This window comes from Centruroides sculpturatus, unplaced genomic scaffold (assembly GCF_000671375.1).
Source record: "Centruroides sculpturatus isolate CEXI.00-Female unplaced genomic scaffold, Cexi_2.0 scaffold789, whole genome shotgun sequence".
NCBI classification, from domain to species: domain Eukaryota; kingdom Metazoa; phylum Arthropoda; class Arachnida; order Scorpiones; family Buthidae; genus Centruroides; species Centruroides sculpturatus.
This window is the reverse complement of record NW_019385116.1, coordinates 55,703-74,731: the sequence shown is the minus strand read 5'-3', so window position 1 is coordinate 74,731 and position 19,029 is coordinate 55,703. Positions and strand designations below refer to the sequence as shown.

At 30.2% G+C, this 19,029-nt stretch overlaps 1 protein-coding gene across 1 annotated transcript in view; it reads left to right on the top strand.

Annotated features, from left to right (window-relative positions):
- LOC111634998 (fasciclin-2-like) overlaps window positions 1–19,029 on the top strand; it is a 220,431-nt gene that overhangs the window by 166,166 nt on the left and 35,236 nt on the right. Inside the window, exons 8-11 of the mRNA XM_023379842.1 lie at window positions 4,552–4,736; window positions 6,844–6,955; window positions 14,358–14,531; window positions 15,760–16,020. Of these exons, the coding sequence (XP_023235610.1) occupies window positions 4,552–4,736; window positions 6,844–6,955; window positions 14,358–14,531; window positions 15,760–16,020 (732 nt within the window). The remainder of the gene's footprint in view (window positions 1–4,551; window positions 4,737–6,843; window positions 6,956–14,357; window positions 14,532–15,759; window positions 16,021–19,029) is intronic.

The window sequence follows — 19,029 nt, the reverse complement described above, 5'->3', positions numbered from 1 at the left end:
TGAGATGCAATTATGAGTCTCCCACGCAAAGGCATGCTCTTTGCGTGGGAGACCTTGAAAGAGAGAGAGTGCAAATGGCTTTGTTTACTTCTTATCGAAACATGACATGGCACCTATGCATGCAGTAGAGATTATTATAGTGTATTATTGTTGCAATGAATAAAATATTTTTTTTTATTAACAATATTTTTTCCTTCAATTTATTAGTGTCCTCCTTTTCATTGTAAAAAAGTTTGTCACCTTATAAAAGGAATAAAATCTGTAATTCATAATAAAGGAAATTTAATCAACTGTTAGAATAAAATATTCTAAACTTTTGAACATCATTTACTTAAGTAAAAAATTATGGCCCTAAAATTTTATTTAGAAATTAATATTTTTAGATGAAAATGTAGCTAAAATATTGGGCTAAATATCCCGTATTTAATTTTTTCATAATTTTTTATTTCACTTGGTTATTATCATTTAAGGATTAGCACTCTGTGATGGAGTTAAATTATTCTAAACTTTTTGAACTGACTGTATATTGTTAAATGAAGATATCATATACTATCCAAGCTAACAGCTCTAATGTATTTATACAAAACATTTATGGTATTCATTTCCAGGCTGAGGAAATGCACTACATAGACATAATGTAAGATTTGCCAATGTGGAGAAGGGTGAAGTTAATCCCTCTTCTGGTCAAGATGAACAAGGGGTACAAATATAATGTGGGTGTGGTTGTCAACACTGAGACAGTCACTTTTACATAACAAGCCATTTATTTGAAAGAAAATGCTTATATATGAATTATATAATTCCAGTCAAGAATTTCTTCCTTTGGACAGAAACATAGAAAGTTCAGTCTATAGTTCACTATCATCATTTATCCACAGTAATTAGACAGAGTTTTGATCTAAGATCAAACAAAGTTTCAGTGGCAATCGGATGGCCCTTGGACAGACTGACTCAAAATTGCTATTGCTCATTGGAACGAAGTGAAGCAATGAAGATGAAGTCTGAGATGACAGGGAAACAGACACAGAGGACAAACAGATTGAACAAGTGAGAAGCAACCACCTTTGTCCTTGAATTTTGGAGTTTTTAAAGGATTTCTCCCTGAAATTCTGAATTTGATTGGTTATGATTTTCTCTCTCTATCTCCCAATTGGTCCTTTCCTGTTTCCAGGTGAAATGATGACCAGATCAGATGCAGGAAAGATTGCTCTCTGTTAATCAATTTGACATGTTTGTTCAACTTCATCCACAAGTGTTGATCAATCTTTGACACTTTCACTTGTAACTCACTCAATGAAATCTTCTTTTCAGACATCTTAGATTTTTTTTGTTTTGTTTTTATTACTTTCAGTGCAATAGTTATCTTTTAAAGGAATGCTATATTTTATCATTTATTTCCAAATTTTATCATGTCTACAACATCTGAGTTAAAGGTCAATCTTTCCAATTGATTAGAACATCAGTTCATTTTAAACATTCCAACCCATTATTTCGCATCAACTCATGACCTTGCAGGGTCAGTTGTATTGTTTATTTTGTACCTTCATGACAGATCTATTTCACACATTTTTATAACAAAATATTTTCTTAAATGAATAGAATTTTTGTACATTTAATTACAAAATTAAATGTACCTCACAACAGTCTATGATTTCCTATGTAATAATAAGGACCCTATTGATAGGGAAAACACATCTGATATTATTTTCACCTGAAACTATGAGAATCACATCAGCTGATAATTCCTTATGAAAGATAACCTTTATAGTTATATAGCTTATTTTACCCATTTTCACTTGATGCAAGAATTAAGTCCCCCTCTTCCAAGGCTAAAAAGAGAATTTTTAGATGGGTCTAAAAATATGTTCGATTTCCTGCATAAACATAAAAACCACATCTAAAATAGTACAGTAGAAGCCAAGTTCTTCAGGGTAATCTTTAACCCTCTCCCCATGGGGAGGAATTTTCAAGAGTCCCTTCTTAGTGTCCATTCCCATGACATACCCTAACTGTGTACCAAATTTCAACTTTCAATTGGCCATCCATTTTTGTTCCATTTTAAATCAATTGGCCATCCATTTTTGTTCCATTTTGTACATCTGGTGCTAGAATCATTCAGTTGATCACAAGCTGAGAAACATTATATCAACAAAAAGAACAATGTTGCAAACAGACTTCATATTCCTCTAGCACAGAAACTGTGTCTGTTGTAATAATGTGAAATTGCAAGATCTGGCCAGTAGACATACAGGTCATCTGAGTGGTGTTTCTTGAGGAATGGGACTAGCCTCCTCTTGATACATTCTTTTATGTATATTTCTTTCTTGATGCAGAGGGTGAGAGGGTGCTATGAATGCTTGAGATCTTCCTTTTGGACTGATTGCTACCCTTTTTGAGGAAATTTTGCATGCTGTTTAAATTTTACCTCTGGATCAACTTAATCCTTACAATAGTATATGTTGTTCCCAGCAGTCACTTCCACCAAGGATAAAATGCATTGTCAATAATGATGTCAGTCCATTAGAAGCCTTGAAATTGCTCCATGCAAAGAAACAACTTGAATCAAGTTGTTTATTTGTATATTTTGGAACTAAATTTTCACTTCTGAAGGACAACATTTTGCTTGTCTAAAATATTTTTAACATACTGATGAGTTATTTTAAATTTTCTCCCAAGTTTTCCTAGACTGTCTTAATTTTTCTGATCTCTTCTATTTAAAAATACTTCTTTTTGCTATCTGTTGTTTTAATTCTCTTTTCTGTACTTCCTCCTAGACATCTTGCAACAGACTTACCATTTTCCAGCCTTCCTATGATGCTGTAAATTGTTATCCTTGCCATTCTCATATCCAGAAAATGCAGAAAATATCTGTGAAACATCTCCTCCTTCTCTCATATTGTTTGTAAAATTTCCAACTACAATTCTTCTTAGCATTTCATGTACATTTAAAATATTGTTACTATGACAATATGAATTTAAATCTACAGTGTCTGAGCAACAATCTATGTAAGATATTTTCAAATTTGTTTTTAAAAAAGATGCTAAATATGCCTGTGTAAATTGAGCAGATTTTTAATTTACACATTTATATATAAAGGATATACTAATAAATGACTGGAGCAATAATCTATACTACTATATAAAGAGACAACATATTTTTCGTTTGTGACCACTAACCGTGAAAACTACTGAACCAATCGTTACCAAATTTTAACTGTAGCATCTTTATGACCCCCGGAATGTTTACCACTAATCAAACCTGCAGATTTTTTATTAATTAAATAAAACTACAATGGATTTTTGTCTAGGGTTAAGGCTTTTATGTCCAACAGATGGCGTTACGAGTATGACTCCCTAAGTTTGCTTTTCTGTGAGGATGAACTAAAGCAGATCATCTTCTATCTATCTATATAAATAAAAATGTAATGTTCGTTTGTTCCTACCAATTCCTTTGAAAATTTCACACAATTCGAATACGCACGTGTTTTTATATAATATACATGTCGAAATTCCCCCACTGGGGGAGATGAACAGGATTAAGGCTTACCGTAAAGAACTCTGCTTCTATTTCTACTATTTTAGATGCGGGTTTTTGCGTTTTTGATTACGTTTTAATACGGTATGTCAACAGAATATACACTAAAAAGAAATTTTTCGAAAAATTCCCCCCACACGGGGAAAGTGTTATACATTTATAATAGATACANGAACAGGATTAAGGCTTACCGTAAAGAACTCTGCTTCTATTTCTACTATTTTAGATGCGGGTTTTTGCATTTTTGATTACGTTTTAATACGGTATGTCAACAGAATATACACTAAAAAGAAATTTTTCGAAAAATTCCCCCCACACGGGGAAAGTGTTATACATTTATAATAGATACATTTTGAGCCACAACAACGCGTGGCGGGGTCTGCTAGTATGATATATTTTCAAAGAAATTTCAGATGAAAATCAGAACTTTGAAATTGCAAGGAAATTCATCAGATTTTTATTTGAATAATAACAATAACATGCTTCATGAATTATTTCAATTATGAATTTATTATCCTTATACATTATGCCTTTAATAATATGAACTAAGTTCATATTATCAAAAGCAATTTGCAAAAGAAGGCTTTAATTGATTTTAATAAAAGAAATACTTTCATAGATATATATTTTATATTATGAACAGGGCTATGGAAAGGCAAGGGCAGAAGGGGCATGTGCCCAGTGTGAAATTCCAAAGTTGTTATATGGGCAAACTAATAAACTAGAAAAATTGTCAAATATGAATGTGAAAAATTATATTATCATGTGTGTTTGTAATAAAATATACATCATATTAATAAAAAGTATTTTTTTGTGATTTTTAAATTTGTAACAGAGTAATGAAAGGCTTTTCCAAAATGTAGCATATTAAGTTTGTTCCTGGTGCCAAATGCTCTAATCATGGCCTTGATTATGAAGAACATTTTTATTCATATGTATAATTGCAAAATATAATTTATTGATGATAATACAAATTGCATAAATTTAAAAATAAATATTTTTCTTATTTTACTTAGTTGCTCCTATTATGAGAACTCCAATTACTCAAGCAAAAACATGGAATGATAATCCAGTCAACTTAACATGTATTGCAGAAGCTATTCCAAATGCAACAATAACATGGTGGTATAATGGTCAAGAAATTAAAGAAGGAAATCATTTATATGTTCAGTATGGAAAATCATCTTATAGTAATCTTTTGGTTAGTATTTAATATTATATCTTTGTTATTGTTATTGTTTTTTAAAAGCATGTTAATCCTGAAATATGCCTTATATAAGCAAATTCTATTGGATAAATTTTAGAGAGAAAAATTAGTTTTTCAAGTATCACATATCCATAATGACAATTACAACTATATGATGTTATGATGTCTGAACAGAAAAATTTTCTTTTGCAAATATTCAAAATTTTGTTAGTGTTCTTAAATACAATCAGTACATAAGTTAATGAGGTAGACTTTACAGGAAAAATTGATATTTTGAAATGTTCACCAAATACAGTAGAGCGTCGTTTAAACAGACTTCATATTCCTCTAGCACAGAAACTGTGTCTGTTGTAATAATGTGAAATTGCAAGATCTGGCCAGTAGACATACAGGTCATCTGAGTGGTGTTTCTTGAGGAATGGGACTAGCCTTCTCTTGATACATTCTTTTATGTATATTTCTTTCTTGATGCAGAGGGTGAGAGGGTGCTATGAATGCTTGAGATCTTCCTTTTGGACTGATTGCTACCCTTTTTGAGGAAATTTTGCATGCTGTTTAAATTTTACCTCTGGATCAACTTAATCCTTACAATAGTATATGTTGTTCCCAGCAGTCACTTCCACCAAGGATAAAATGCATTGTCAATAATGATGTCAGTCCATTAGAAGCCTTGAAATTGCTCCATGCAAAGAAACAACTTGANTTTTTCGGATAACCGATTATGTATGAAAAAATATATTAACCTATTCCGTATTGAAATTTTTCTCCGTTGCGTGTCACTTCGTGTTGAATTTTCGTCGATGTTAAGCCTGACAAAAACTTTTTAAAATAATAATCGTGGTTATTGTATCGTTAAAAATTAATTTTTTATTTTGTACAAATAAAATAAATATATTGAAAAATATAAAAACCAAAAAAAAATATACTTTATAAGTTATTTTATTTACACTATCAAAAACGTTCGATTCAACATGACACACAGTCCTCAGAAAAACATCACACAATAGTGCCAGTGCTGCCAGATAAAACACACACACCAACAAAAAAATATTGGAGTAGCCCAAGATATAGCCAAAGATTGCAGTGTCACAGCACCAGCGAAAATTTAAATTTGCCAACTGGAATGCTTTTGGATAACCGACTTTCGGATAAATGATGCTCTACTGTAATCACATCAAAATGTCTTATTTTGCTGCTATATAAGATCTGAGAATCCAGATTCTTAAGTAGTTTTGATCAGGTGATCATTTTTATCTCCACTTATGTTAAACCATTACATATCTGGACCATTCATAATGTCATAAATTGAGATTTACTATATAATCAATGTTTTCTGATTCCTACTGTAACAAATCAAATAAAATCACATTCTGAAACTACAACAAGCTATTGTTATATTTTATTTCCTTTAATGTATAAATATATTACAATTTCATATGTTAAATTGTATATTTTCTGTATATGAAATGTTATATTTCTTTGTCTTAATCAATTATGAAGAGAATAATTCTTTAATCAAGAGGAAAAAAACAACTGATATCATTAAGATAAATTAATCACTTTGATTATTATTTTTCCTCAATAATAGTTTGTAAGTTTTATTTTCGAAAATTGTAGTTTAAAATATAATATGGTTTCTCTTTTAGATATACAGTATATTCATATTTATATATATAACTATCTTTTGATTAGTTATATACATAACTGGTCATTCAATTAAAATTCAAAAATTTTTATTTTTAATTAAATTTAAAACTTTTCTGTATTCAAAACTGTAAAATGCTTAATGAATCTATATAAATTATTATGAATTAATTTTTGTTTTAAATAAATTTTTAGATTAATAATCTAGTTATTATTGGATTCTTCTCTAAACTAAAAAGCATAATTTATTTTAAACATTTCTACAAAAATTTTATCTAGTTGTTATCAATGATAAGTTTACTATAATTAGTAAATATAGTAATGTACATTGCCATGATAATTTTACTTTTATTCAAATTAATAATTAAAACAATGATTATTAAAAAATATAGCACATAGAATTGCTACTTTACAGATAAAAATATAAAATATTACTTTAAATATTTTCTATTTATAGGTTAAACCATCAAGGCATCTATCTGGCGGAGATGATGTGTATGGGCCATATCAATGCAAGGCAGAAAATCCTCATGGTAAAAAGGAAATCATAATAGAATTAAAAGAAGCAAGTAAGTGTGTTTTTGTTTAGATAATTATTTTTAATATACACAACATGCAAACAAAAAAGTCAAAGTAGTCAAATTAAAACATTCACACTAAAATTTAGATGGTTAATACAAATTACTTTTTCATTATATTCTAAAACAAAAATTTTATTATTTTAAAAATGAGATTTCAGGAATCATTCATTATATTTTGTCATCCTTGATTCCTTATTTCTATTTTGGATTATCACTAGAATATAATTAAGCAATCAAACTTGCAAACAGAATATCATTCAGTTTTAATTTTTAAATAAAACATAAATATTACTTAATACATAATTAATAGTAGTGAAAAATAGTTCAATTAATTATAGAAATTGTTTGGTTTATTATTAATAATACATCAGGCTTAGTGATGTTTATGTATATAAATATAAAACATAATATCACATGAAAAACTTTTATTCTTCATAATTGTAGATGTTCATCATAGCATTTTTTCATTTATTTAAGTATTGATTTGTGCAACTGTGTTTTAAGTTTATTTCCATAATCAACTGTGTTATTGTTTGCTTTTCTTTAATATACGTTTTATACTATATTATTTCAAAAATTTTTTTTAAATACTTCAATAACTTTNATTTTACTTTTATTCAAATTAATAATTAAAACAATGATTATTAAAAAATATAGCACATAGAATTGCTACTTTACAGATAAAAATATAAAATATTACTTTAAAAATTTTCTATTTATAGGTTAAACCATCAAGGCATCTATCTGGCGGAGATGATGTGTATGGGCCATATCAATGCAAGGCAGAAAATCCTCATGGTAAAAAGGAAATCATAATAGAATTAAAAGAAGCAAGTAAGTGTGTTTTTGTTTAGATAATTATTTTTAATATACACAACATGCAAACAAAAAAGTCAAAGTAGTCAAATTAAAACATTCACACTAAAATTTAGATGGTTAATACAAATTACTTTTTCATTATATTCTAAAACAAAAATTTTATTATTTTAAAAATGAGATTTCAGGAATCATTCATTATATTTTGTCATCCTTGATTCCTTATTTCTATTTTGGATTATCACTAGAATATAATTAAGCAATCAAACTTGCAAACAGAATATCATTCAGTTTTAATTTTTAAATAAAACATAAATATTACTTAATACATAATTATTAATAGTAGTGAAAAATAGTTCAATTAATTATAGAAATTGTTTGGTTTATTATTAATAATACATCAGGCTTAGTGATGTTTATGTATATAAATATAAAACATAATATCACATGAAAAACTTTTATTCTTCATAATTGTAGATGTTCATCATAGCATTTTTTCATTTATTTAAGTATTGATTTGTGCAACTGTGTTTTAAGTTTATTTCCATAATCAACTGTGTTATTGTTTGCTTTTCTTTAATATACGTTTTATACTATATTATTTCAAAAATTTTTTTAAAATACTTCAATAACTTTACTCTTCAATTTTATTTTAATAACTTTTAACCCACCTTCTGGGGCATATGTATCCATGATACTTATGCCCCAGAATGTATGATATATGACATTTTCTTTATTGAATTTCTCAAAAATATATAACAGTTGAACTGCAGGTTTTGTAGTATTCCTCAACTGATATATTTTTAAGTGATTCCTACAGTGGTTTTCAAGTTTATGACCCTTTTTCAGAGAAATTTTACAAAAGATAATACATTACTACCACCTGCAGTAAATTCTTTCACAGCATGAAAGCACTGTACTCTTGATTGTTGCACATAACAATTGCAAATCAATAAAATAACAATGTAGAATATTTAAACTTTACTACAGTGCTACACATTCTAACTTTTTCTCCTGGTTTCAATGACTGGACCAATCCCAATTCATTTCAAATAAGTCATTGTAGCTATTTTTGACAATGTGATTTTCTTGTTTTCTTGCTTTGGTGTTATCATCCTGCTTTCTGGTGATCAGAACATATTCAATTTTGCAATAATTAAAATTTATGTTCATTATGTAGCAATACCAATTAGTAATTGTTCCAGTACCAAACATATATTTGGTAATTTTATCAATATTTTTAAAATTATTAAAAATAAAATTATAGAATTCGTTACTGGCAATACTAGTTGTTAAATCTAAAAGAAAGCATTCTCCTGAATGCAAGAAAACAATTTGTTAGTCATTTGACCCACTATTGCAAAAGAAGAGCATTGTTGAAAACAAAGTAATAAAACAATTTATTACTTTGTTGTCCTTCACAATGGAGGACCAGCAGAGTCCATTACTTTCACGGGAGAAAATAAAGCTTTACTACCCTGAAGTTGAAAGATAATACTATCCTGTGAAATTTAACAAATCTGATGTCAATAAGTGAAAGTTGAAATTTTATAAGTTTAGTTTTTTGCATTTACAGATCAAATTACAGAATATATAAATAAAAATATCATTTTTTTTAAACCCACAATTTTTTTTTATACTGTTAGATAGTATAGAAAGTGTAGAAATCAAAGATATAATTGCAGTCAAGCATATGTATCAGTAAAAATATAAAAATTGCATTAATTTGCACTATATTTCCCACAGATATGCATGCCCCAAGTGACCTCACAATATGCACCATCTTTAAACTCCATTATAATAAGTTTTTATTATATATATTCTGGTTATTTTAATATAATTCTGTATTTCTTTTTAATCACAGTCACTTTCAAAGTCTTTCACATAAAAATTTTTTTTCTTTCCCAATTATATCTTTATTAGCAGACAGTTAAAAAGTGAGTACTAGCACATATACAGTTGAAATTATCAAATATCCCACATTTTAAATATTCATCTGATACATCTTAGCATTTATATTTCTACAACATAAATCTCTTGATCTTTATTAGATGGCATTTTGTATTATGTAATATGGATTTTGTAATTTATATGTTTTTTTATCCAAACAAAAAATCTGAGATATAAAAAATTATGACAATTTAGATGACAGTCAAATTTTTTAAAAAAGAGTTTTCCTTTGGTAAAAATATAATCTTCATAATTTGAAACAAAATGTAGAGAACCATGATAAAAGTCTCGTGGCTACCACTTTGAAGTACCAAGCTTATCTTTACCATAGAAAAACACCTATGAAAAAAATTTGACTGTCATCTAAATTGTCATAATTTTTAACATGTCAGATTGTTTGGATCAATTGTTTTTTGATTAAAATTAATAATTAAATTTTTATACTATGCATGGATTTCTGTACATTAATACAATGACGTCATAAAATCAATGCTGGTACAAAACAATGATGCTATCTATGTTAAGTTATTTATACTTTTTGTTGTGATCATTAAATATAAATGGCATTTATGTTTATGAGTTAACATAGTTCATATTGTGTTATTACATCAAGACCTAAGATGATGATGTAAAATTCAGTCAGTGCTTGGTGATGGCTGCTGATCGAATGCTTTGAATATGCTGTTAGTAAAATTGTTATAAAAAGTTTGCATGAATTTGAGCTTTTCTTATTCTGAATAACATTTTGAATAAAAGTTATTTGTTTCAATGCAATTTTATCCTTATAAGCATAAGATTAAGTAATAAAATAGCTCTATCAGAATCCACCCAGAAGTTTCATGAGCATCTCACTGATAATGAAAGAGGTTTAAATTTAAAATTTGAGCTTTCTAGACCCAGTAGTTTTCCTCTACAAGCCTCTGTATTGTTGGATGAAGAAAAAGAAGAAAATACAACTTTTTTGGAGATTTTTGCACTTTTCAATTGCTTAAATTTTAGCAACCGAATTATAGAAAAATCTGAAATTTCGCATACTACCAAAGACAATTATCTTTTGAATGAGATATTCAGAATTACATTAAGCATTTGGGTGCATAAAAAACAATTCCTGAAAATTGGTAAATCTGATTCTTTGATTCCTGTGTGTGTGTATGTGGGTGTAGGTGTACACCCACACACACACTGACTGCTGACTGAATATACAGTGAAATGTCAGTATAACGAAATTGAGAAGACTATCAAAATATTTTCATTATATTGAAATACAGTCAAAAATGCAAGGATAAAAAAATTACTTACATTTTGAAGTAAGAAAGTTTTTAAAAATGTAATTTTGTCTATTAGTATTTATATGGAACCAAATTTCACATTTTCAGAATATAAGTTATATTGTACTGTCTGCACTTCAACAGAAAGACCAGCTGGGCATGCAACTTACGCCACAGCTTTTCCAGATTCAACATGGAATAGAATATCCAATTTTAGTACTCATCTTGTAAGATAACTTACACACATATGGTGGATGTCATGCCAATACTTGTACTGATTCAAGGGAAATTTCACACAAAAAAGATGTTAGAGCCACCAAAAAGTACAGGAAGCGGGAGCTAGTGTACACTAAGTCGCCTTTTTTCCCATGAGGCTATGAGCCATTTTTGCTAGGTAAGCTATGTGGGCAAGAAGCAGCTGCAAACTATATAACGTTTGCTCTTGTAACTTAGTCCACATGATGTGGATTCCACAGATGTGGATTAGCTAGAGAACAAGATTTTATTATAACCTATACTTGTAATCAGTCAGTTTTCGTTCCAAACTTTGAAACAGCATTGGAAAAACATGTTTACTAGTTAAGCCTAGTTAGGCTTAACTATCCAAAAACTATTTATATATAACTATTTACTATTTATATACAACATTTATACTATTTTCTTTTCAATACTGAATGTATTAATCATGTAATTTACATACATCGATAAAATTCTATTATTTCTTTTTCGACATGTGACATGTTCATGTAATCAGCCATCTTTCCCGCTCTCTCTTGCTAGCATGACTATTCTATCTGTTGAATTCTGTGAACAGGCGTGTACTCTTGTATTTCTGCACTAGCAAAGGAAAAACCACGCTGTCAAGAAGAAATTGGCAGAGCCTTTGACATCATCAGTTGTGCTAGTGCACATTTGCTAGCATTTTGCTCTTGCAAAGCACTAGTTTGCAGTGGCTCTTAAGGACCATTTTTTAGATAGAAGTCCGTTCTTCTCTACCATTTTGTGGCCATCTCACAGCCTGCATTTGCTGTATATTTAGGCAAAATGTTTGCTTTTACCCATTTCCTTGTGCCAAGTCTGAGGAGACTTTTATGTAATGACAGGGATGCATTTTTAATTCTGGAAAAGTCTGGTGTATATTCTATTTAGTGAACCCAGTGTCTGGGGTACACACCCACTATATAGGGCAACCACCAGAATGCTCTCTAGCTGCATTTCTGAGCATCAACATTCTGTCGCAGTGGGGAGGTGTGACACTGAGCTGTCCAGGATGGTATTGCAACACCATCACACCCTGCTTTGGGACCAGGTGGCAATGCTCAGGTGCTGTGATGAATGGGGCCTAGTGTACAATTTGGGAGGCCCTTTTCACCATGTTGCTGTCACCTTGCAACTCCCCCACCCTGAATTTTCCTGGAATTTGGATTAGTCTATACAAGTGATTAAAACATCAATATTAGCTTTGTTCCTACCTTCTCCACCTACTCTGCATATTAAGTCGCATGCACATTGTTGTTACATATATTTCAAATTAAAGTTTTAAGTTTTCTTGTTCTAAATGTTGTTATGTTCCAAACAGCTAATGCCATTCTTATTTCAATATAAGAATGGCATTAGTCTGTTCAATTTCATATCTTTCTGAGGACGACACCCATTACTGTGTCAAAAGTGCTTGCAGAAAAATAAAACATTCCTTAATGCCTTTTTTTTTGTGTAAGTTATATTAAAATAGAATAAAAATTAATCTGTAATAAAAAATTATCAAAAAATATCATGAGTGAACAACTAAAATAACAATATAGTATTACTGATTAGTTGGAATCCTGCCTCATTAATTGTTATTTTTTCAAGCCATTATTTTAAAGAAGTCTAATTTTTGTGAGTAGTTTTTCTTTAATCAATGTATTTTGATAAAATCCAGTACTGTAACAAAGTATTCCAGTAGGCAGTCAGGCACATCTTTTTGTTTAATTCCTTTTTGAATGTTATCTAATATATTATTATTCTCTTCCGAAGAAAACTGCTTTTGTTTTTAGTTTTTCTCCATTTTTTATTGTGAACTTAAAAAGAAATAAACTGTAGAGTAATAACATCATAATGAAACCATAACTAAGGATTAAAATTAGCATTGCCAGTTAAACTAGATATTAAAACTAATGTTGCATCTTCATTGATTTGATGAAAGAATCAATATGCAAGTTGTTTGTTGTTTGATAGGATAAGCAGTACAATTTGAGTGATCTGCCAAGGGGAGATGCTTTCCGGGAGAACTTTTTATGGGAAACTGGACCCTACTTAGGTGTTACAAACATGAATAAAACCCAGAAAACTTCATGTGGATAGCCCAGGGGTTGGCAGTTTGTCAAGTCAGAAGTGCCAAATTGTCATGGAAACAGTATAACAAAAGTACCAGAGAGCTGCATATATAATGCGCACCAGAGAGATGCCCCTAGTGCGCGTTACAGGCATTCCGTGACAATAATAAATTCCTATTACAAATATACTGAATTATTTATATTGTTATAGGCTATTGGCCAAATGAATAATAATAATTTATACTGTTAATTTAAATGTGCAAAATACGACACACGACAGGGGTACCTCTAGTGGCCGATTTTGGCATAACGTCACACGGACGGACACGTGTTCAATGGGTTATGTATATATAGATAGATATGCTTCAAATGCTGCCACTCGCATGTGACTCATATTGATCAACGCGAGTGTGGTCATGTATGGACAGGCTAAAGAGTGGTAGTGAGTATGCCATACGAGTCGAAGTTTGTTCGGCAGCTCTATCTCATAAATTCATAAGTTATAAGGCTGTGGTGAAATGAGGTGAGGTGAAATTGGAGTTTATGTTCGGAGAGCTGCAAATGTCTATGCGAAGAGCCGCATGCAGCTCACGAGCTGCTAATTCCGACCCCTGGGCTAGCTTATTGGCAAGTCACAAACCCACAACAAACTACCAGGTTTCAATGATTTTATCCAAAAAGTTATTTGTGGGTGCGATTCAGAAGTGATGAATAAAACTTTTTAGGTGATTAATTATTCTTTAATCTCTTTTTAAATTTAATAATTATAAATAAATAACAAGAGATGACAGCCTAACTGCCTATCTCCTGCCAAATTACTAAGTAATTATTACCCTTAACAGCTCAATAAAGGAATCCAACTATTCATTTGATTGGATTGAATGTTTGGATTATAAATTTATAATCCAAAATATTAAATATGTTAACTTATTCCATCTATTCTGTATATTGTTATATTGTAAACTCACAATGACATATTTGAAGATTCTAATTTTGAAGAGTATAATTAAACTCTTGAAAAATTTTTCTTTATTTATTTAGAAGTACCTGCTGCTCTTCTCCAAACTAGAGTGATAAAGAAAACCGCAACTACTATTACATTTATGCTTGTGGGACCAAGAGATAATGGAGGCATGGCAATTCGTGCCTATGTAGTAGAATTTAGGAAAAAAGATGAACCTCCTGATGCTAGTGTGCAGCGTGAATGGAGTGAAGGTAATATGAATAGTTAAGTTATATAATATTGTTATAAGTAGACAATGATATATTTATTAGATTAATTAATCAAATAAATACATATGTATTCTATACATGTAATAATACAGATTTTAAATTAGACTAATAAATTATTATATTTAAACAAAACATAATTACAAATAAATATAGCATAATGAATTAGAAAATAAGTGTGAGATTTGCCGACATGGAGAAGGAAGAGGTTAAAGGATTTTTCCCTGAAATTCTTAATTTGATTGGTCCCAATTTTCTCTCTCCATCTCCTGATTGGTCTCTCCTGTTCCAGGTGAGACTAGACCAGTGTTCTGCAAGCTTTTTCTATTCGCGGCACACCCATGACTCGACATGTCTCAACACGGCACACCAAAATGTTATTCCCCTCAAAAGCGTTATGATATGATACTATTAATAGAATTACGTAATGCCACTAACCTATTATTATTATTAAACAGACATCAACACCTGTGAGCAAATTTATTTTACTTTTAATTTCTTAAAATACATAAAAATGCGTGGCTTGTAATAAAGAATAAACGAACATCATCTTATTACACTTGAAATACAAGCATAAGAAGCACAGCAACTGTGATAAAAATATATAAATAAAGCTTGAAATTAATAGAATATGTAAAAGTTCACATCACACCTTACACCTTGTGACGACATACCAGTGTGCCACGGCACGCCGATTGTGGAACACTGGACTAGACAACCAGATCAGGCATGGGAAAGATTGCTCTCTGTTATTAATTTAACACCTTCATTCGACTTTGTCTGCAATTATTGATTTAATTTTGAAACTTTTGCTCATATCTCACATGGTGATATTTTCTTTTCAGACACCTAAGAATTTTTTCGTTTTTATTACTTTCAATGCAATAGTTTTCTTTTAAAGAAATGCTACATTTTCTCATTTATTTCCAAATTTTGTCTTCAACATTGAGTTAAAGTTCAATTTTTCTGATTGATATTCTAAACAGTCCAACCCATTATATTGCATCAACTTTTGACCTCACAGGGTCGACCATATTGTTTATTTTGTACCTTCACAACAGATCTGTTTCACACATTATTTTATAACAAAATATTTTTTAAATGAATTGAATTTTTGTACATTTAATTTGGGATTCGGACTCTGTCTGGAACCTCATGTAAGTGATTAAGTTTATATTATTTCAGATACTTATTGTCTGTTTATTTTTTCTAGATACACCATACATTTTAGACAATCTAAAACCTCGTGTTGCCTATAGATTTAAATTTGCTGCAAGAAATGATGTAGGCATCGGAGAATGGACTGAAGAAATGGAAGAAGTAATGCCTCCAGAATCATATCCCGAATCTCCCAAATTTATTACACCTGGTGGGAATATCAGCAGATATCCAGATAGATTTGAAGTTCGGTGGACTGTTCCTCAGGATAATGGAAAACCTATTGATTACTTTCAAATTAGATTTTTTCAGGTTATTTATTTATAGTTTCATCATTTAAATTATATAAAAATATAATTTAAAATATTCTTTTTTAACTAGATAGTATATAAATCTTATTTAGTTAATTTTTATTATAATATTCCATTTTTGTATAATAAAAAATCTAATTTTAATTTTCAATATTCCATTATAATTATACCATATATAAAAATTTACTGTAAAATATAATCAGACTAATTATTTTTAGCTAGCACTATCATACATACAGAGTGATTCAAAAAGAAATTGAACTTACTAATATTTTTTTTTCCTTTTATAATTAACATGGTATATACATACTTATAGGACAACCTACAGAGTTTTTCATTTTTTTGGAACACCCCACTGTCTTAGTGTCATTGGAAAGAACTACAGTGGCTATTGGTCAAAAAATGGCTTCTTCCTGGATAAGTGTTTTGTGTCATAGAATTCATGAAATCAGAGTTTATAATGACAATTTGTTGCATATATGCAAATGTAAAAGCAGTGGAATGCAGGCAACATCAGCAGAATGGATAAAACAAATTCAAGAAGCATTTAAATGCAGTTCTCAGAAATCAATAAATCAATCCAACATCTTGATATTTCACAACCCACCAATGTGGAAGGTGTTGAGGAAAATCTTCATTTGAAGCCTTATAGGTTTCAGTGGCTTAAAGGATAGTGAAAAAACTTGGTGCAGACAGTTTCACATTGACATAAAATCTGATAAAAGATGATGCATTTCATGGTTAATTAATCTTTAGTGATGAGGCCAATTTTCAATGTCACATTTGTGGTACTTGAGAACAAAAAAAATGAATGTGTTTTATGCCTTGTTGAAGGAAAACTTTGTGAGCCTTTCTTTTTCTAAGAATCATCAATCACTCCATGTACTCCAGATTTGGACATGCAACAGCTTGAAACCTAGAGTTGCTGTGGTGGCCACCACAATCACTGGAATTAACCCTCTACAATTTCTTTTTGAGGGGATTTTTAAAGGATACAGTGTATCAATGCTTATTGCCCAGGAACATGACTGAGCTATGAGGAATGAATCTAGGCAGCTATGACAAAAATAAATAAAGGAATGCTGGACAGGGTATGGATGAATTCGATTATAGACCAGCTATCTATCATATGACCATACATATACATACAAAACATCTCTGCCTGTACATACTGATATGTACCATTATGTATTCTGTTCAATAGAAGAGAAAACATAATTTTTCTTAAGTGTCAGTTTCTTTTTGAATCATCCTTTATATAATTAGTTTTGTTTGAAAACAGTTATATATTGATATATTAAACAAAAAATGTCATACACTTGTAATTTTAAACTGCCTTTCAGAATGAACTGTTTTGTAGTTTTGAATTTTCTATGTAAGTCTTTAACCTGTTCTATAAAATTCATTTTCATTAATGTTCTTGAAACTACTATGTTAAAATCTTCTCAAACTCAAAGGTTACCTACTTATAGTGATAAACTTGTGAGAAATCTGGCTCTATATTAATCATGTCTATTTTCAGACTCACTTTTGCAAAGACATGTTTCAAACAGTAAATTTTGGGAAAATATTGCCCTTAGTGATGAAAAAATTTAATCTTAATGGCTTTGATTGGGCTTTATTTTTTATAAGTATGATCTACAAAAAGATCCACAGTTTCTTTCTTGTCGTATTCAGGGTAGCTGTTGTTTAGTTATGGACTCCTTTTACAGTATAAGCAAAGTTAAGTTTAGCATTTGTTTTTGCATTTGCTGGAATCAAAACATTCTTGGAAATAATTGTTGCCATTAAGAGATGAGCTGAATAATGCAAACTTTATATTCCAGAAAGATAATGCACTTATCCATAGTGCACATTCAACTTCAGTTAACAGAGAACATTAACACATTGAAATGGCCAGTATATATTCCTGATCTCAACCCAATAGAGGATCATTGGGGTGATCTTGCATGCATAGTGCATAGTACTGGAAAGCAATATAACAACAGCAAGAAACTGAAAGCAGTCATAATCTCTTCTTAGAATAGTATTTCCTCTGAACACCTGTTTGCCCTAGCAATTACTATGGCTTCATGTATTACATGAAGACAATAATTGAAATTGTAATTATTAAACAATGTAGTTTTTATTTTTTATTTGTAATATTTCCAGTTTATTATTATAAAAAAAAATAATTTTAAATTACTGTATTACAAAAAGTAATAAATAATTTAGTAATCAGTAATTTTACTTTTTGTAAATACAGTCAACCACCCTATAACGCGGTAGATATGTTCCACTTTATTAGAATTTCGCGTTGTAGCAATGGCGTCATCCTTAAATAGGAATCCTTAAATACATAAGCCAATCACAGCCCGGCACGTATGCAGTTTACAGACTACAGCTATTTGAAAGGTTTTCTTCCATAAAATTAATTGATTCTAGACTAATTTGACACAACATTTCTAAAACATGTATAATTTTTTTGGGAATAATCCGTATAAACTATGCTATAAACAAAAAATTGTAGGATTACTTACCAAGTGTGCACCGTTCGACGATGCCATTGCTTAAGCTTGTTTTTGTCGCGGAGCAGCGCACCAAACGGCAGGTGCGTTTTCTGATAAGTTATTTTTCTGCGAAAAATTTGTTGAACTTTGGAGACATCATTAATAGAAATAATTTTTATGGCCATTGAATAAGAAATGTTTTTTTCACAAGAAATGTATAAAATTACAGTACTGTATTAGACTTACAGAACCTAATTCATATACTGTACAGACAATAGTAAACTCAACTTACCTGCCTAAACTCTCCGTAGCACGTAAGTAGTTCGGCTGCTCATCCACTATTGGTCCAGATTCGACCAATCCTGTCGCGACACGAGTTAACGATGACGTTTTACCGCATTTTATGAGTCCCTTTTAGTGTCTTTATACGAATACGGTCGCAATTTTTTCGCCGCGATATACGAATCCGCATTATATGAACCCGCGTTATAGCGGGGTCTACTGTATATGCTCCTTCGTTTTCTT